General features: G+C 40.3%; 1 protein-coding gene across 2 annotated transcripts in view; it reads left to right on the top strand.

Annotated features, from left to right (window-relative positions):
* LOC144031786 (pleckstrin homology domain-containing family G member 3-like) overlaps nucleotides 1-21,173 on the top strand; it is a 34,297-nt gene that overhangs the window by 9,990 nt on the left and 3,134 nt on the right. The window contains exons 2-17 of one of the 2 annotated variants that reach the window (XM_077539210.1): nucleotides 1,803-1,870; nucleotides 10,323-10,849; nucleotides 13,060-13,160; nucleotides 14,290-14,359; nucleotides 14,449-14,495; nucleotides 14,575-14,725; nucleotides 14,825-14,956; nucleotides 15,045-15,227; nucleotides 15,582-15,674; nucleotides 16,113-16,199; nucleotides 16,284-16,314; nucleotides 16,432-16,533; nucleotides 17,531-17,563; nucleotides 18,225-18,235; nucleotides 19,273-19,587; nucleotides 20,908-21,015. In XM_077539210.1, the coding sequence (XP_077395336.1) occupies nucleotides 1,822-1,870; nucleotides 10,323-10,849; nucleotides 13,060-13,160; nucleotides 14,290-14,359; nucleotides 14,449-14,495; nucleotides 14,575-14,725; nucleotides 14,825-14,956; nucleotides 15,045-15,227; nucleotides 15,582-15,674; nucleotides 16,113-16,199; nucleotides 16,284-16,314; nucleotides 16,432-16,533; nucleotides 17,531-17,563; nucleotides 18,225-18,235; nucleotides 19,273-19,587; nucleotides 20,908-21,015 (2,040 nt within the window). In that variant the 5' untranslated portion in view covers nucleotides 1,803-1,821. The remainder of the gene's footprint in view (nucleotides 1-1,802; nucleotides 1,871-10,322; nucleotides 10,850-13,059; nucleotides 13,161-14,289; nucleotides 14,360-14,448; nucleotides 14,496-14,574; nucleotides 14,726-14,824; nucleotides 14,957-15,044; nucleotides 15,228-15,581; nucleotides 15,675-16,112; nucleotides 16,200-16,283; nucleotides 16,315-16,431; nucleotides 16,534-17,530; nucleotides 17,564-18,224; nucleotides 18,236-19,272; nucleotides 19,588-20,907; nucleotides 21,016-21,173) is intronic. The other variant, XM_077539211.1, reaches the window with a different exon arrangement.

Here is a 21,173-nt window from a genome sequence, read left to right on the forward strand (position 1 = left end):
CCCACATTCCAGATGTCCTCAGGTTGAATAAACATGCAGCAGCTCCAAACCCATAGTGAAATACTGAATACATAGTTGGCAATTAACTATGTAATAAGAGAAAATATAGAATAATATATACACAATAACTCTAACAGTCCACATCCCGCATCCTATGAAAACAAATATGGAATTTGGGATGTGTCAGCAAATTTTAGTGTAATGTAATGAGTTAGGATTGTTTAATTTAGTCTGTTTGTGGGATACACTGATATTTTTATGGCCTATTTCATGCAATATTTTTAACCGACTGCATTTCTTCCCCGAGACATGCATCGCTCTCTTTGATAATGTATGATGGGAAAACATTTTTAAAAAAAGACGTTTTATTTTGTTTTACATTTTATTTTTCGCTGTAGAAAGATCAGTATAGTTTTTTCCTGAACATGGGCAAGTGGGGTGAACTCGGAGGTCATTGTAGGTGGGATTATTAGGATTTCATTACTTCGGTAAGACAAGTTCAAAGCCTTCCACCCAAAACACTAACCCCACTTGAGCAAATGACACACACCGTAACACACCGTACACACTACTTGAAACTCAATTGCCCGAAGTTGGAGCAAAGGCTATATAAATCGGTCTCATTTGTAAAGAATGTCATTCAGCAGCACAGCTTTGTCTTGATGCATAGCTTGGATCATTTACCATCACATTTGTCCCATTTGATCCATGACAAAGGTGAGTCTTCCATGAACTGTGTTGTGATGAGTATTCGAATTTGTTGATTTAAAAAAAAATAAAAAAAATCTCACATTTACATCAATGCAGGTGGCATATTTTTTTTTGTAAAGCAGCCGTTTTCTTGAGCACTGAGCTCTGTGACATTTCTCTTTGCATTCCTGCACATCTTAATTGGCACTCCTCCTGGCAATGGGCTCACTTTAGCCTCGGCTGGCTAGGCTGTCAGATCGGCACAGTGGCCAGCGAAAGCAAATGGAACAATGCAATCTTAATCCCCGAATAATTTCTGCTCCTCTGATCTTGCTGGCCCAAGAATGTAATGTTGTAAAGGCCGCAGGCTCACTTGGAATCACAAATGGACACGTTCTCATGCACAGTGATCCATGTTAATTTACGGCAAGAAAACCAGAGAGGATCTGGCTGTGGATTTGTTGTGAAGGGACACACCTCATCCTAGCATGAGGGACTGGAAAAATGCATGGCACCAGAGCTTTGTAGCTTTGATTTCAGTAAAGTCTTGCACGAAAGAAAAAGAAATTATCCACATATAGTAAAATAAACGCTGACTTACGTGGACACATCAAAACTGAGTTATTGTAAAGGCGGAATGTTTATACACAATATGATCATGTTGCTTTATTCATACTTTTGGGTCAGTCCTAACCATATCAAATGGTTCTACTTTGGTCATTACTTTTGAGAGCCAGTTCTATTAAATCTCTTCACTTGCCTTTCTCTCCTGATTAGCATGGTCTCATATCACAGTCTCCACCCTGCATACATCTACCCAGACTGCACTATACATTACAAAGTGGTTGGCATGAGCAAGCCCAGAGCAGTGAAGAGGGGAATGACAGGAATTTCCTTTTATTTTTTATTTTTTTTAAACTTACAGTAAGGTCCAATAACCTCTTTGCTTTACTTTACTAGGCCATTGATGCCTGATTAAAAATAAAACAAAACGAGACTTGCTTATCTTCAAACCTTCACCATTTCTCTGATTTACAATATATGCTTTTAGGCTAGACTTTCCTAGACATGACGTGTATTTGGTCTTTTTGACACTTTGTTTTCTTTTTCAGCTCCAAAGGCCTGAGTGCCATGCCAGAGGGGTCCCATTCTGTTCTCCATCAGGGCCAAATGGGGGAAGGTAAGCCCAAATGCAGCTTTACTTTTTATGAGCCATGCCCTGTTAATCTGTTCATACACTCTTACAGTATCGTGAGCGCTTTAATTTGTCAGTCTAGGCCCCCTTTGCGTAGGAGCGTGAACTCAAAATGGAGAAATGCTGCAAGTAATGGCTTGGCTAGGCATTGAGCAGTCCTCCTACTCTCCTGTTCGGCTCAGTATGGCTTTGTGTGTCTGTGGAGCTCTGCCAACCTCCGCCATACAGCTGCAACCTCACACACATCAAACCAGAATGTGTCAAAAGTCACAGACCGCTAAGACGGTTTGTCTATAGCCAGCGGTGATGACTTTGCGCGCATGGGGATTAAACGGGGAACTTAAATTACATATTATTTTAGTGTTCATTATCTTTACTCGCAGAGCCGCGGCTTTGACACAGGGCCTCTTTGTGTCTGTTTGCCTGCTCTGTCCCTCCCCACGCCTGCTCGCCACTCTACATTTGGCGCTGGGTTTCCTCTTTGGCTGAAGATTACAAATGTGTTGTCAATGGTTCCCTTTTTTCCTTGGTTCAGCTTTGGACCAAAGAGACACTTGGCTGGAAGAAATGTGTGTCGGCCACATTAGTACTCATTTTTCTTCCAAAGTCCACACCATGCACTGTACATGCGAACACGCGTTTTGCAGCTTGTTCACGTTTATCTTGACCCAGTTGGGAGAAACGCTATGGTGACTTAAATTCCTTGTTATTGTTGGATGGGTGGATGTTCATTAACGGATGTGGAAACAAGTAATTCTAGTCATTTTTGTGACTTCAAGGTAAACATTGCGGTGGCCATCCAAAGGCACTTGCCCTGCAAGGTCAAAGGTTTATGAACTGAGTGATCTGTGTTTACGTCCTTTTTCTTCTACCACCAGCATGCTTGCAAAGCCTTGGATGTTCCCTTCTATCTCATTTAAGCATTTGTTGCCTCAATGGATTATTTTTCCAGAGCAGCTGGATGACAGGAACATAAAAGCCCTCAGACTTTCCACCTCAGTGCAACTTTGCACACCAAGTGGAATATCCTACCTATCATATCCGATGGTGTTAAAAGGTTGATGTACATCTTAGCTGTCAGTTTGACGCTTGACGCTCAGACAGGCATCAGCAGACCTGCGGCAGTTCTCTCAAAGATAAGGACTCCCGCTGATCTACTTACCCCTGGCAGGAATGTAGCTGTGTGTGCAGAATGTACAGCTTTAAAGGGCTTCTGGGGGACGGGCGGATCATCTCCATTCTTTGCAGCTTTTCCAGCCCAGTGGCTGTCGGGATGTGGACGTAGATAGATGATGGCAGCAACATTTTTTATGGAGCTCCTGGATAGGAACTCTTTAACTGCTTAATTGCTTACTGAGCACACACAACCTTATCGGTAGGTAAAATGCTATATATAGTTATGGAGTTACACTCAATTCAGCTTTGAAGCTGTTGCAAATATTCAATCAGAACAATTAAGAAGAAGAAGAAGACGCTTCAACCTCACTGCATTGTCTCGGGCTCTCTAACTCTTCTCAATAGCTTTTATTTCATTGTAAATCATTTTATTGAGCCCCACAATAGCATTCCTACTATAAAAGTCTTCCCCTGGATTACCCACATTAGTCACACGCTCTCCGCAGAAAGTCAATGAAATCAATGTCTTCCTCAGCTTCCTCCAGAACACTTTTCAGTCAGTTGATGTTGTAAGCTAATGCACGTATACATTTAAAGGGATACTTGACTCATTGAGCAATTTTTAGCAGTAAGAAGATTATATTTTGTTTGTAATTATTAATGAAATAACGTCATTAATTTTTCATGAACAATTAATACATTTAAAAACTAATATTTGCCACTTTCTGTCGACTGAAGATAACGTCACCTGTGCAATCATGGCTCAGTTTGCTAACCAAACCCAGAAAACAGGTGAGCCATGACTGGTAGTTATATTTCCTCAGCACATGTGATGTCATCTTCAGCCGACAGCAGGTGGAAAAAAGTTGTATTAAAAAGGTATTGTACATGAAAAATAATGAAATGATCAAATTAATTCTGGACAAAATATTTAACTTGTTACTACTGAAAATGGCTCAATGAGTATCAAGTATCCCTTTAAATTCAGTTATTAGTTCAAAACGTAATGAAACATGCAATGACAAGTCATTTGTTTTTGAAAAATGGGGGGTTTGCCTCTTGTGATTTATTTCATGACTGGATTACCTCCTACAAGCATAGTTTACAAATGTGTCGAATGTATTCCAAATGTTTGAGTGTTTTTCTGCTCATTTTGTCTCGAGGAAGCAAGGAGGGAAGAATTTACTACTACCTGGCATGACAAGTATTGTTCTGCCTTATCGGAGGTCAGCATTGTACTGATAAAAGATGTGGATCACTGATGTTAAATTCCTCATTGGCCTGCTGTGAAGTGTAGTCAGTTATACAGATGAATAAAACTGCATCACGCCTTTTACAACCCTGCACGTGATTAACGTCTTGGTGTAAAGTAAATGAATCTCTTCCTCCACACTTGGCACAGCTGTCCTGCTACCAACCCATGCGGACTCTAGAGAAGCGCTAACTTGACAGCAGTGTGGTTGTAGATTGTCAAACTGGTGGCAACGTTTGCAGTGGACTCGCACCTCCATCGAGCACAGATGTGCAAGGAAACGTGAGTGTTGAGTTGACTAGATTGAGGCCTGGCTGAGTATGCGAATGCCTGAAGCATTGTTGTCGGTGGGGGGTGAGATGTCGATGAAGGGGTTTCCGAAGTGGATCATCACATGCCTATACACTGAGGTCACATGGCACGGCTGGATCCTTTTAGAGCTGGGGCCGAGCACACGGGAGGTTTACGGGATTAAGTGTAAACTTTTCCTGACAATTTGCCTGTAAGACTGACAAATCGGCTGCCCTTCATCGAAATCCTGAATTTTATCCATGAAGTTTTTAAGAAAATTGATTGAGGTGATGTCATTTCCCCATTTTGCCAATTTATTCATCCTTTATCAAAAGACATTCTTAAAGTTAGCAATAATGTCTGGATATTTTAACTGAAGCCAGTAATTAAAGGGAGACTACGTAGAGTGCAGATCATTTTACTTGTAAAACACCAAAATTCCCCAAAAGGTTCCCAGCCCAACATTTTGACCTTGAGTGTCAGTGTGGAATGCAGGTTCAGTTTGTGTGTGTGCGCGTGCGCGTGCGTGTGCGTGCTTGTGTACTCTGCTGTCCTTTGGGCTAATTATTAACATTCAAATCTTCTTGTGGGGCAAATGCTGGTAGAATAGTATTATGAGAAAAGCTTAACCTTAGCTGTATATTTGGAGCACAACACACAAGAAGTGACATAAATTCCTCACTTCGTTCTGGTATATTAAACTAATCTGGGTCTTGTGTAATTCCTGGCATTTTGGCTCCTGCAGTTTGATAATGGTCTGTGAAGACCTCGGGGTCTTATCCACCCGGTGCTTGTATCCCTTGCCCTCATGTAGGTTAGCCATTCACAGGACCATAATATTGAATCTCTTGTGGGGTGTGAGGGACATAATTGTCTTGTAGCGTGAAAGATAACGTTTGTATCCAGTAAGATGTCCATGTCAAGTGCTGTTGTGCCCATGGATTAGAAACGTTAGAAATGTTCAAACTCGTGTTTCTTGCGTGTGTGGCAAAGAGGTTTAAAAAAAGGGGGGGAAAAAAAAGGCAAGTCGGGTAGAAAGCTTGAGTTAAGACAGACCTGTCTCAGGAAACAAGATTTGACAGTGCCAAGAATGCATCAAGGAACGAGACGATAGAATAATCGTTTGACCAGACCTTTAGTCCAGTTTAGCCCAACACTATAGTTTGTTTTCTCTCTTGGTGAAGGCATTTTGGTCAAGTGAGAGTAGTCAATCAGACAAGCCGGTGTAGTGCAGTACAGATATGTTAAGAAAACAACTCGACCTCGTTTCAATCCAGCTGGCAAATAACTGGATTAGCATTGTCGGGATTTCTTCATTTTAACACGTATGGGGTTAGCATGTAGTCTTAGCACAAATTCAGCCTGGTAGAATGAAATACCAAATAATTATGTTTTCATATCACTGCTCATCATTCAACTTTTAAACATAATGTGTATAAAATGTGATGACAAATACAAGGTGCAGCAAAATGTGATGCACTTTTTATTCGTCTATTGGAACATGAGTCAATATTAATCAAGCAGGAGTGGTTTTGTTTTGTGGCGTGTTACTGTCAGCAAGCGAAAGACTCCCACCCGTTCAGAAAAATGCTCCATACAGACGCAAATGACACACATGGCATTGGCTGAAAAACTCTGGAGTAGTTGTTGAGCTCCCCCACAGTGTGTTGATGATGGCAGGATTGCGCATTCCTGTACGCTTAGGAGAGAGAAGGATTTGCATTCAGTGTTTTGGATAAGAGCTCGATTTTGTTAGAAAACAAAATTAGTATCAAGTTGGCTAGTAGTGGAAAGACTTAATCAGTAATTCAGAGTTTTTATTCATGTAAGTCATAAATGCTTGACATTGTTGGCAAATGGCCAAATGATATTAAACATCTACTGAAGGCGGAGGTGCACAGTTTTTGCCTTGTTGTGTGTGTTTTCTGGGCTTTGATTCTTCTCATCACTGCTGTCCGTAACTTCATGCATCAGTAGGACTTTATCGCTACATAAAAGATCTTTTGAATTTGTAATTAGCATCGTCTACTGTCAATTCTTCCTATTTGCCCTTTGGAAGCCTGCATTATTTACGACTCACATTATCGCGTCTTATGTAGTTCCCTATTGTATTACAAAACACTGAAATACAGTTTTCACAACTCTAGTATGCTATGAGAGGCAGACGCCAGGTAATGTTTGTTGCCTTTGTCAGAATTTGCACACTGACGCTTGTTTGCATGCATGACCTGCTCGTAAACTGAGTCATATCCTCACAAGATTTTGCAACCTATGCGAAATGTTGTAGCTGCATGCTGTGCTTTATCATTTCCTAAGGGCGTGTTGCAATCCATATTTGCCCTGATACATCCCAGGTCATTTCAAAGACATTATGGTTGGAACATTCATGACTCTTGTCTAGGGGTTTGTACAGTAAGGCCAGCATTCTGAGATTCACACATCATATTTTCTATATAAAGGAATGTTCTCTGGGGTGAATCATTTCTATCATTCCAGTGACTGCGTCTTTAGAGAAGTTAATTGCTTAGGTGCTCTGGAGCGTGCAGTAGTCTGTTCTCCGGAATCATCACTATGACATCAGAGCTTGTGAAACGACTCGCCTGATAGTAGAAACGAGCCTAGACTTTACATACAAGCTGTGGACTGATTTAGTCATCAAGCTCTTTAGTGAGTAAATGTCCCGTCTGTTTTCAGCTTGGGACCAGACTGTGTGTGTGGCACTACCTCATTTTTAATCATCATTCACGGCAAGCCAAAACAATGATTTTGCTGTTCAACTACATTTGAGAACCGTGTTAAAGGAAGCAATCAAAACAGAGGAAATTGTAATTTTCTTATTAAATTGAATACTTTCAGAGACAAGCACAGATGAACAGTTAATAAAATTCAATACAATAAGAGTAACTTCAGGAATGTAGTCCAAATACTAGACTGTCTCTGTAGTCTTGACTTGGTTAATATTTATATTGGAGAGATAACCACTGTATTAATGCACTGCTAAAACAAATAAGTTTCTACACCTTGAAAAAGCTGGGGCCTGAGAAAAAAAGTATGCAGGGCATGCATTCAACCAAGTGTATACGTATGTAGTGTCATGTGACCTAACAATATAAACATTTCAAAAAAGTTTGTACTTCTGAGAACAAATTGTGAGATCAACTGAAAAGTGAATTTCAATAACTGCGGAAAATAGATGCGTGTAAAGTAGTATGTACACAACACTGTATTGCATTTTTATGTTTTTCTTAGTGTGTTGTTGACAAAGCATAATTGTTGTGTGTCTTACAATGACACGTTCTTCAGATGTAAATGGATGTGAGAAGATATACCTTTTTTTTTTACACTCTTTAGATCCCTTTATTACAAAGACTGTTTGTCCAATGACCAGCGAGAAGACTAAAATGATTTCCAGACATGGTTTTGTCTCATTCCAAACATAAAAACATAAAAGCCTTAATGCAGAGTTTGCACACAAACGGAAGTCCACAAACCAACGGGTGTCGTCGTGGCTTTGTTTAAACTTTAATTTAAGACCATTATAATACCAGTTTGGTTGTACACATGACAGGAGTGACACCGTAATGGGCCTGACCTTGTCTATATGTCTACACATCCTGCTGAGATTAGCAGCAATTGTTTGCAGATGCTGAAGAGACTTTGGTTGCCCTAACATTTCAAAATTCAACAGTCTAGTCTTAAATCTGAGCGTTGAAACTGCAAGAACAGTGCTCTTTTTTTCTTTCTTTTTTTCTTTTCTTTTTTTTTTTTTTTTTGGCCATGTTTGTTCTCTCTTACACGCTTACCTAGCACAAAATAGTTGTTATGAAGGGATATTTGGGTGGGAGGTGAGAAGGAAAGAGGAAGTGAGTTAGGCAGGCCTGTCATGGCACAGCTCATAAGATGGGCTTGGCAAAGGAAGCAGATGGCTCCTTCAAGCTGGTATGTAATAGCTCAGTGCTCTCCTCCTCCCTTTTTTTGCACCATCAACCCTGTAGTTTGTCACGGAGCATAAACAGCGGGCATCTCCCACTAGCCTGCTCCTCTGTTTTGTGGAAAGTGGAGCGAGTAGACAGAGTAACGGGGCGCACAAGCCTCTTTTCAGCTCAGGACCGAGTCATGGAAAGTAGCCGAGTGCCAGATGTGCATGCATGTGAATAAACTGGAAAGCCATCATTCAGTTGTCAAACACCTTTGACAGTTTTTCTCTGCTCTCACGTGAAATCTCTGGCTTGTGTTGTGCAGCTTGCTTTAGTCCAAGAACAATACAAGGTTGTTATAATCAATCGAGTCAAGTGGATATGCTGGCTAAGAGTGAAACCGTCCGCCTCTTCCACATTTTCTCGTGGGCTTAATGGTGAAGTTTTCAAATGTGTGCAGACTTTCCATGATGCACAGCTCATGATGAATATTTATGCTTAACTTGTCAACACTGATGTAAGCGAGTGGATTTCAAGCTGACAACATCTGTGAGCTATCAACGCCAAATTATTCTCACCATCTCCACTTGGCAATAGACTTGACCTGAAGCATTTCACTTTGCAGTTGTAGCTTTATTCAATCCAGTTTATTAGTCTGAACTAGTCCAAATACAAAGACAGATACTCACTCTTTGTTTTGTAGCATAAAATGTCTTTGACCCCTTTTAAAACCAACAAATACCTCCGCAAATTGAGCTCTCTTTACAGTGGCAACTGAGTACCACTCCGTCCCACATTTCTATGACTTGGTATATTTTGGATCCTCTGTGTGGGAAAAATCCTCTCCTGGCCAGGGAGGATATGAAACTGAATATGTACAGTATTTCTTTAGAATTTAAATGCAGGCTAAAAGGGTATATAAACAAACTTCTTGGTCCCTTTTCCTCTATTTTCATCTCATCTCATGTTTATTTCATTCTTTCGTTTTTCTTGAGTTGGACCAAGGTTTGGTTGATCAGTCAGGGGAATGAGAAATGGCAGTGCTTTTCTAAAAATGCAACATGTACCTATCGTGTCATGCACTGAACTTTTTGCCCAAGATAAATACACCCCCCCAGTAATTCAAGATGATTACGATTTTAATCTAATAAACCCAACAAAGTGACCAAACGTTTATTTAGAGGTTTCATTTATTCAAAAATAATTCCTGTGCGTGCAAATGTTCAGACAACAAAAATGTATATTGATTCTAAATCAATTCTATCATGAACTTAACATTCATAATAAGTTGGTAGCTATTGTAAGCATGTCTTGTAACCCACCCATCAAGCATTCTGCCACTTGTGCTCACAAATTTTTTTGGATGTAACAGAATATAAGAATAACAGCTTTTAATAATCCAGAAGACAATTCCACAATTTAGCAAATTTGCAATGATTTGATTTTTTATTTTTATTTTGTTTTTTAAAATGACGATGTATCGAAATTATTTGATTTATTTCCCAGCCCTACCTTTTTATATTCAAAGCCCTGATTATAAAGTTACCAGTGTCTGGTATAACTGCATGTCAGATGTTGCAACCATTATCAAAATAGGTAAAAAAAAAATTGACAAATGATGTTCTGAAATGTCAGGCATGATGATGGTTCAACATCTTAAGTTTTGGGTGACTTTTTTTCATGGAAAATTTCACAAATACTGTCTACGTCTATGGGACATTGAACAAAGTTGTACTATTTTGAAAGTTTGTCCAAAAAAGGTGCATGAAAAAGATTCCTAAATGGTAATTGGTTTTGTCAGATTTCCCAGCTGACCTTTGACATGTACCCTTTTTTTTGTGTATTCCTCTCATCTGTATAGAATATCCTCAGTTACCCTCGCCCCTCTCCTCTGGAGAACATGAACCAACAAGCACGGATTTAGAACCAGACTGTTACAACCACCTATGTGCAGAGCCGTTGGATGGAGAAGGCGAACGTCCAGTAAGTCTGGTGTCCACCTTGTCTTCCGGATCATCCCGTGACAGTCACAGCCTATTTGGGAGCACCGCGACCCTTCCTTCCTCCTGCACGCCACCCATACCAAGCGAGGAGGACATCGACTTGGAGCTGAGCCCGGCCGACAGCGCTGCAGAGCAGACAAGGGACCAGAGCCCTTGCCTTGCATGGTCCCGCGGACTACGGAAGCCGCACCTAATCGGCAACCAGTGGAATAACAACAACACCGCCTCCAACAGGCGGAATCCACAGATCCTTCACATCGCCGCTTCGCCTGTTGTCATCGAAGCAATGGCGCCCAACCCAAAACTGACACACGTGGACAGAGTTGTCATGGAGATCATCGAAACGGAGCGCATGTATGTCAAAGATCTGCGCAGCATTGTAGAGGTGAGTCAATATTGTTTTTACTGTACAAGGGATCCTCTCGCATGGGAGAATGTTTTATTTGGAAGAACATAGAGCTATGTTTGATGTCTACAAGGTGTTGCACATTCACCAGTTTGTTTATTTACATTGCAGTGAGTGTGCTCATATTGGCTGGACACAATACAGGTCTTTCATGGCCCAAGCTTTGCTTTTGAAACGAGGACATCACAGCGGTGTGGCGTATTGAAATAGGATTTTACCACTCATCAATTCTAGAACTCTCAAAATTAATTAATTGACATATAATCGATTATCAAATTAATCAAGTATTTTAATGATCGTCATTGTTTGGAGTCATTTTTAATTTTTAAATTGTCTAAATGCTCTGATTTCATCATATCAACAGTAATTGTTCACTGATTTGTTTAGTCCAGGAAATAAGACTGATTATCTTTGTGTTTAATATAGTAAGACATTTGCAAACATCTGTTTTTACTTTGGGTAAAATGATCGAACCCGTAAGTAGTACATCATCAACCCCCCCCCCCCCCCTTTTTTTTTAATCCCTATATGAATACGAAGATGAAATAAACACCAGTCACTGGTTACTAAAGAGTAATCAGGAAAACAAGCTTTTGTAATATACTTTAATGCAAAATTAAAATAATCTCAATAGCCGATTAATTGATTCTAAAAATATTCAATAGTGACAGCACTAAACAATGCATTCATTTCTTAGCACTTTTTGTAGTCTGGAAACAACTAGCCGACAGAGAAACCTCTTTTGGGCCTCAATCATGCAAGTAGCATAGAAACAGGAGCACTTAGCTGTCAGACAATCCCCTACTACAGCTACTAATGGTAATGTGTTTAACATGTGAGGCATTTCTGAAATAGGCTGGCTGTAAAGCAACAGGCACCTTTCCTCACCTTGTCTCTCGCTACACTGGCGTCTGAGTCTACACACTTCAAATCATGACCTCCTACTGTAGTCTTTCAGTTGGTATGCCTGGTCTGGCTACAGCTGTATAGTCATACAAGGCCCTGCTTTCCAGCCAACGCAAACACCAGTCCCACGATACAAAAGCGTAGCGGGGTTTTCCACTTTCGACATGTGAGAGCATATTCTTGTACAGATGTGTCCGCTACCACGACCCTGTTGAAATTACAGCGCAGCCTTAATCTCATTGATCCATGAGTTGTTTCAATAACACACTGGAGCTCAAATGAAGCAAAGAAGTGAGGAACTTACGCCATGACCTCATCAAAGCGCTCTCTCGATGTGACACATAACCCAGTGACAGCTGTCGAAACTGTCCATCCGTTCTTCTTAGATATTGTTTTATCACTCGCTCACATGCCTCTCATTCTCAACTGTCCATTCAGTGGGAGTGGAGAGAACAGCTGTTTGACCCGGATGGTCTCACACAGACAATTACGTCCCCAACACCTGGTTTTAATTCACCCACAAGTCATCATAAGCAACATTGTATGAACACGAATGAGAGGATCCCTCGAACAGTGACGCTCACAGGCTGAAGTTGCAAAAGTATTTTCTGTTGCAGCTTGTAGAAGTGCAAGGACTGAGCCTCCTTAGCTCCCACACTTTGCTAAAGGTCACGTGTGAGTGTGTGTGTGGTGCTGTCATTGTGCAGGAATCTGCATCCACAATGCTGCGCAGTTCTTTCACAAGTCAGATGTGGACCGCACTAGATGTACTGAGTATGTCTTTTTCGGCTGTCTTTGCAGCACACCGTTTGGGTGTGAGAACAAATTATTGCTGGTGTACGTTTCTCTTCTTATCGACATTCCCAACTATTTGTTTGCATGACACGTGAGCATGATGGAGTAAAGTCAATTTTATCTCCTGTGAATTTGATATGTTGTTATCTGACTTGGAATGAAGTCAACAGGGTCGTGGGTTCAAGCGGTGGATGTTTATAGTCTGTCAATCATGGTGGCCTATAAATAAGTGGAGCAAATCATTTTGTTGGTTGCATCACTAACAAGTACATTTTTCATTATATCTGAACCTAAATAAGCACATCACATTTGAATGATAATCATAATTACTGTTTATATCATTGAAATTAAAATGGCATGAGATAGCAAGTGATGTTTACTTTAAAATAGGCTGGGTAAAACATGCACGTGCTTGCTCCCTCTAGTGGTATAAATACGCAAGTGTCAAATAATCAGCATTTGTGATGAGAGTCCGTCTTGTTTTCCAGGACTATTTGGCTCACATTATCGATATGAGCAACCTTCCCATACGCCCAGAGCAGGTGTGTGCTCTGTTTGGAAACATTGAGGATCTTTATGAATTCAACAGGTATGTTCTCACCTCTGTAAGCACACTGATGAGCATTATTTTTGATTTCACATGATTTCACTTTGAACTCAAGATAAGCAAGAATGACGAGAAAAACAAATGAGCTGAAATCATTAATTCCCTTTCTTATAGCACGTGTGCTTGTATGTATTATTATTATTATTTTTTTTAGTTTGATAGCCAAGTGTGGGGCTAATATGATGATTATTAATCTGTTTTGAAAGTGCTGATATTTTACCCAGTGACTCCAAGCAGGCACACAGCACAATTTACGTCAGCAGGTGGCCATTGCTGACCCCACTGCTTGCCAAAACACACATTAACATTCCTCTCATAGTGAGGCGCTACTCTGGTAATTCCACAGAATCCTGAAAAGTGTAGCATTTTGACATTCTAAAACCCATTTATGTTTTGTTTTTTTGTGTATCCCCCCCCCCCCCCCCCCCCCTCCTTTCTCCTTTTTAAAAGGAAATTCCACTTCCACAGTCAGAGCATTCAACTGAAGTAATCACAAATAAATACTAGCTTTGTATGGTATATTTATAAAAAAAAAAAAAAAAGATTGAATGCAGTATATTGGACTAAAAACTGCCATTTCATGCTGTGCAATTCAGCTTGCAGTCATAAAGCAAAGAAAATGCTTGTTTACTTCCATTCCTGAACAGAAAAAAAAAAAAGTTTAGTGATTAATTGTTATGGTTGATTTAATTTCTCATTTCTCAGAGAAGCGCATTGAGCAGGCTCGACTTTGTGATAAAAAGGTGAAATTCTTTATTCCTCTTCAAAATGATGAACGTTGCGAGCTCACAGAAATTGAAAGAGTCTGTAAAAGCTCTCTTGACATGGTCATGATGCATGATTTAATAATTTTGTTAAGTGCCGTCCGTGTATGTTTCCCAGGCTACTATTTCATATAACAAAAGTGTTGGGATATGCTGCATATCTGAGGTTTGAAATCATCCTGGCTTGAGGCTCAGCTGCACAGCAATGGGACTTCTATATTGGTGTGCACTGCCCACTTGTGGCAAGAAAGGGCATTGTCAATAAGCCCTCATGTCCAGTATTCCTTTTCAATAATACATTTATGTTACAGCCTTCATCATATTATGCTCTGTTGCATCTCTTTCAGTGAGTTGTTGCAGTCGTTGGACATGTGCGACAACGACCCTGTGGCCATCGCCCAATGTTTTGTAGATAAGGTGAGTGCTCTTGTCCTCGTCATGAGGTTTTTCAGGAAACAGGCGGGATGCGTGTGTCATGGGATTGTTCTTGCTCTTTGGTTCCGCAGAGTGAATATTTTGAAATCTACACCCAATATTGCACCAACTATCCAAAGTAAGAGCTGCAAACATATTGCGTTAAGATGCCAGGAGATGTGCTCAAGTTGACAAATGCGTTTTCCACAATCCTCCAGTTCAGTCGCAGCACTGACGAACTGCATGAGGAGTAAAACCTTGGCAAAGTTCTTCAAAGATCGTCAGGCTGCTCTGAAGCGTTCTCTCCCTTTGGGTTCTTTTCTTCTCAAGCCAGTGCAGAGGATCCTAAAATATCACCTGCTGCTTCAGGTAGATTGTCTTAGTGGTTGTTTTGCTCCTCCTACTTGGAAGAGCCTTTCCACATTGTCCTTCATCCTTTATTTATTTGATTGTTTTTTGTCAATGAAGGAAATTGCAAAGCACTTCAGCCCAGATGAGGAGGGGTATGAAGTGCTCCAAGAGGCCATAGACACCATGACAGGGGTGGCCTGGTACATCAACGACATGAAGAGGAAACACGAGCATGCCGTCAGAGTGCAGGTTTGCGACAATTACGGCGCACAAACTCAGTAACGCGAGAAGAATGATGACCTTTCAGTTTACAAGTTGTTTTGCGATGCACGTGCAGGAGATCCAATCCCTTTTGATCAACTGGAAGGGTCCTGACCTGACCACTTCTGGCGAGCTGGTGCTGGAGGGCACCTTTCACGTCCTCCGGGCAAAGAACAGCCGTACACTCTTCCTGTTTGAAAAGATGCTGCTCATCACCAAAAGGAGAGGGGAGCATTATGTCTACAAGACGCATATTTCAGTATGTTTTTTTTTTTTTTTGTACTATTCTTTGAATTACAGAATAATGAACAAAATTGAAGGTTTATATAGTTTTTAGATCTGATGTAGACTCAAATGAATAGAGTGGGAAATATGACGAGTTAAACATTATATTATTATTATTTCCTTTTAAGTGCTGTGCCTGACAACACAGTGCAACACATTTCACAAGTTTAGAAAATTTATGTCATTTAAAAAGTTTCAATGCTAGGAAATATTTAATTAAAACAGTTACTTTAATGATTTACTTTTCATACATAGTCGTACTAAATTCTGGTTCAATTATGAAGTTAACTGTTACTGGACCTTTCTTTTTTGCATGATCTTACAATAGTGTTCCACCTTGATGCTGCTCGACAGTGCAAAGGATCCGCTGCTTTTTAGTGTTATCCACTTCAAGCATCCCAAGCAGCCTCATACAGTGCAGGTAATTGAACACCCTCAATTGTCCCTTGACAAATGGTATGTGGTCAATTTGAGTATGGAATGTGTACTTTTGTTTCTAAAGCAACACAGAATAAAAAGTAACTACAATATAAAATGAAAAAACTTAACTCTGCTCTGAAGCCAAAAACACTGTAATGCTATCTTAAAAGCAAAAAAAAAAAAAAAAGCTTGTCTCCACCTAAGATATGTTCTTTCCACTATAATTGTACTACATCGTGTCATTTTTACACTATTATTTAGTATCACCATAAAACAGGCCTTTGTGTTTACTTTCTTTATTTACTTTATTTGTAAGTATGATCACGGTAGTAAAGATTAGTTTAAGATGCTGCTGGTGGGCTACATTGTGTTTTGTGTTGTCATGCCAGCATACGTCATCTGTCGCTTCAGTAACATGGACAAGGGCTTGTTGTTATAGGCGAAATCTGTAGAAGAGAAGCGTCTCTGGTTCAATCACATCAAGAGGCTCATTCTTGAGAACCACAAAGCCATTGTTCCGCCAAAGGTACACAACAATGTCCATTCACTGTATAACTTCATCGCTTTCTGACCATTGTGTCATCAAACACTGTAATCCTGCTCATTTTAGGCAAAAGAAGTTATCGGCGACAATTCAAATTGTGAGTATGAGTGTTGTGGGGTTTTTTTTTGTTTACATTCTGTGTCTATACATCTTGTTAAAAGAAAAATATATTGTGGAGTAAAATGAAAGTAGTAACCATCGTCTTCTTTCTTAGGTGTTGGGAAGTACCGCTGTAGTCCAGAGAGGGTGAAGAGAGCCGATTCCTGTCAATCAGATGACTTTCATCTTGCAGGATGGAATGGGAGGAGGCGATCAGGTGAAAAACTGCAGATCCCATTTTAAAATATTAATCACAATTCATTTGGGAATCATTGAAATCACGATTAGGATGAACATTTGTTTTTGGTGCAAAACAAGAAAATGTTTAAATGTAAATAATAGTAAGACAAGTACATTTCTTTGCAACGCTACAATTATGCACATTTCTTTTAGACCAAACGAGATTTATCAAATTAGTTATTTAAAAAAAACAAAAAAAAAACTATGCAAGTATATACATTTAAACAACTCAAAATTAACGTTAAGAATCTTTTATTTTTTGTTTACAATTACCGGTATGCCAATTCTGTACGTAATTGTGGAGTAGGAATGTAACGATATCCAAACATCTCGATACGATATTATCATGGTATAAAGGTCATGATACGATTATTATCACAATATTGTGGGGAGGTTGGTGCTACAAAAAAGGGTCAAAATATTGTAAAAAAAAATTAGCTCATACTAAAAAACAAAACAATATAGTGCTTTTGTACATGGCAGCAATGCATATAAAGGACCTACAATCTCGACTAACACTTAATATTGAGGCACTTACTTGCTAATGCACGCACACGTTGACCTCCTCCACATATTGACTCGGTTCACAAGCATATCACGTTCCCCTTCATCTGCCCATTAGCGTGGATTTTAAACATAGAAGGGCCAAAACATGCCTTGTAAAAATTAAACTGCACTAAAAAACTAGCCACCAGGGGGTGCTAGAACTGCACACATGGAATTCAACCTGACTTTAACAGATGTGCTGCTTTTAATATTGTGACATGACGACGACAATATATTGTGGCAGTTTTAATATTGTGATACCACAATATTGACGTTATCGTTACATCCCTATTGTGGAGTGTAATAATTGAATTGAATTTTGATTAATTGCACAGCCCTACCCCATTTTGTCACGTTGCACACCCCATCTGCATATGCATAACCAGTATTTCATAATAGCATTGTTTTTTCCCCCCCATCTCTTTTAGAACCTGCTAAACAAATCATAAAAAGTACAAAAGGTGAGTATATTGTTTTGTCAAATGTATTAAAAGTAGGTTTGTTATGTAGATGCACATCTTATCCACTGGCCCAGAAAGCCCTCTAAACAAGGTGATGGTTAGTGTCATAAGAGCTTTTCAAATTTCCCTTTGCACGTCTCCTTTGTTCACACTCAAAGATGGCTGCAAACCAGATCAAAAGACAGACTCCCACTCCACTGGCCTCACCCATAATGAAGTTAATTATATGCCATTGGTGCAAGGCTGTGTCCTCCACAAGCCCCTTTTCAACAAGCCCTGCCCTCGGATCTGCTCCCATTTGTCATAATTGTCCATTATGAAAGAGCAAAAGCTCGGTATTCTTGTCCCAGGGTGATAGTCGATTGCTCCCAGTTGACGGTACACCGACGTAATCAAGATGTCATTTTCCTGTCAGCCTTCCCAAATCGGCGAGGGAGCCGCTCATCACGTCCTGGATAATTGTATTATGTTCTAATTGACGTTTATCTAATTGTGAGTCTGGGTCAGACTAACCACTGGTCGGCTCACTTCCCTGCTTGAGTCGCGACTAATTGCGCAAGATGCATGCGATACTTGGCCTTATTTGCACATGAAATATTGAACTAGGATGTCATCAATTGTTAATGTCTGTTTCTCTGTTGTCTCTCTGCTTTTCTTACAGATGTTATGAAGGTAAGTGTTGAGGATGTATACTTTTACATGTATTCTCTATTGCTCCAAAGTAGTGTAGTCTATATTAAAGGGATACTTCACTTATTTAGCCCATTATAGCAATAAAAAGTTAATATTTTGTCTATAATCAAGTCGATACTTTCATTATTTTTCACGTACACTTGCTGTCGACTGAAAATGACATCACCAGGGCTCAGGTAACCAATCACAGCTCACCTGTTTTCTAGGTTTGGTCATGTGACATTCACAAGCTGTGCTGTGATTGGTTACCTGAGCCCTGGTGATGTCATATTCAATCGACAGCAAGTTGCAAAATGTGTTTTTAAAAGATACTAATTGTACATGAAAAAATAATGAAAAAATCAAATGTATTATATCCAAAATATTCATGTTTGACTGCCAAAAATAGCTAAATAAGTAAAGTATCCCTTTAATGTTAAAACTATGAGTAGAACAGCCAAAGCTAATTTTCACAAGTGTTGTTCCATGCCAAAACACCGAGTGGGATTTTGATTTTTATAAAACATTGTGTACTTGTTACGTTATATCACAACAAAGACATTTTCGGCATTGAAATGTATGTACTTTGACTTTTTATTGCTTAAAAAAAAAATACATCTGACACTAAAAAATTTTAGAGAACATGACAATTTACATCTAATGATTTTTTTTTAAGGTCATGTGATCCACAAGGTCATCTAAAGGTCACGTTACTAAAATATGCACCAATCTTCTAAATGAAATCTTTGTTGAACTCAATTTCCAACACTACCTATTCTGTGAAACTCCTCAGCCGATTGACCTAAAATTTGAGATTTAGTGTTGTGCCATCACGAGCAACAAGTACACTAAGTTTATTTCAAATCAAAATCAAACTCACTTGGTAATTTGTCACGGAATGAGCCGAAAAACTTGCCATGGACAACCAAATGGCATCTCATCAGACGCCAGAGCAGCTTCATGATTCCATCCCTTTTCGAAAATCACACCGGTGTTGTCCTTGCCATCCCGAACCACATCTGTGACCTCGCACACAGCATGCCGAGAGTGAGAGTGCCCTCCTGGGGGGCAGGCACCCGCCGAGTAGCAAGACACAGGCCTCCAGTCTAGACGAGCCCCTGGACGAGGGGCCCCACGCGGAGGACGGCGCGCAGCAGCAAAGTTCCAACACGACAAAAGTGACGCTGCCGTTGACAGGACAGGAAAATCAAGATGATGAGGAGGATGAAAGTTACAAGGAGGATTTACTGATGGGGGACGACCAGGTAGCCGACTTTGCCAGCTCGGTGTTGGCAGCCATCTCCTGCTGGCACTCTCGAGCCCGGGCTTTGCTTTCTTCTCACTTCACAACGGTGAGGGTTTCCGGCCACCCACGACTTTTTTCCCGTTTCTTGCTTCGTTGCGCTCGCTCACCGCTCCCCTCTTTTCGCCCACGTTGGCCCTCGTCCCGCTCTGTCTGCATGTGCGCATCCCACTAACCGCTGCGTGTGCGCCGTGCACAATGAACGAGTCGGCTTGTGTTCATGTTCTTGTGGGCCGAAGCGCAACATGCGGGTCGTGTTCTTTGTTTGCGTGGCTCTTATCTCGGTGTGCGTTTGGATGATGTTTTCCTCTTCTGTCTAGTGTCAATGTCAGCATGCTGCGTTTCATGATTACTTTGAAGTGAAACGCGTGTCTTCATTTGCATCATGGCCGCCGACTGAGAACGTGCTGCTTGACTTCAAAGGTTAATGCAGCCATCTTGTTGAAGGGCAAGTCAACCCAAATGTTTTCCTCACAATAATATGTTCTATGCGCCTCCACCAGATTAAACAGGACTTCCTGATTAATATTGCATTTGTGGAATATGAATTAACTCTTTGACTGCCAGAAACGTTTAATGGCGTCTTATAAAATCCTAATGAATGCCGCCATAGACGGTAATTGACGTTTATTACGTTTTTTGTTTTTTCTCAATGGGCAGCACAACGTCGTGGGCAGCGCTGCCTTGTCATTGGGGTTGTGAAATCAGAAACAGCCACTAACCTTGGCCAGCAGATGGCAGCATTGTATCTCTTCAATGGGCTGCCGGTGTATCAAATGACAATGAAACATGACGGATGCTGATGAAATCTGATGCAATAGAACGTTTTCAAGGAGGACGTGAATGAGCACTAAATGTCACTAGTAATTATTTTTCATGTACAATTAATACCTTTAAAAACAAATTTTGCCACTTGCTGGCGACTGAAGATGACATCACCAATTTGCTAACCAAACTCAGAAAACAGGTGAGCCATGATTAGTGGAGGTTAGTCCACAAAAAATTATGACGTTATCAAATTAATTCTGGACAAAATATTAACTCTTCGCTGCTGAAAATTTCTCAATGAGTCAAGTATCCTTCGATTTCATATTCAACAAACACAACTTTCATCAAAATACCATGTTTAGACTAGTGGGGGTGCATACAACATATTATTGTAAAGACAATTTTTGGCTTGACTTTACCTGTAAACAATTATAATATCAAAACAGATTCTGAATGTGTCGTTTAATTTGGAAGACTTGAATTCTAATATTTTTCCAAGGCTATTTGACTCTATTTCAAGCATTGCTGACAACAACAATCCTTCTACTGAACACTGCCCACATTAAAAAAAACTCTAAATGAAATGTATGAACGCTTTCAGGATGATGAAGTCGTCGATTCCGCTCCGCTGACCGACACGCCAGGAAAGCAGACTCGAGAAACGGGCAACCGTGAAGAAAAGCACGGCGACGTGGCCGAAACGGGACAGGTCATTTTCTCCTTTTTCTCGTACTGGCTCGTGCATGGAAGTTTAGCTGGAGTAGTTGGCACCGTGATAAGATTTCGGGTCCAACTGCAGCTCTTAAGTGAGGCACAGCTCTTATTCTTCTGAGCAGAGTAGAGTGCACATTAGGCTTATTTTCCAAG

This window comes from Festucalex cinctus, chromosome 12, assembly GCF_051991245.1.
Source record: "Festucalex cinctus isolate MCC-2025b chromosome 12, RoL_Fcin_1.0, whole genome shotgun sequence".
Classification (NCBI taxonomy): domain Eukaryota; kingdom Metazoa; phylum Chordata; class Actinopteri; order Syngnathiformes; family Syngnathidae; genus Festucalex; species Festucalex cinctus.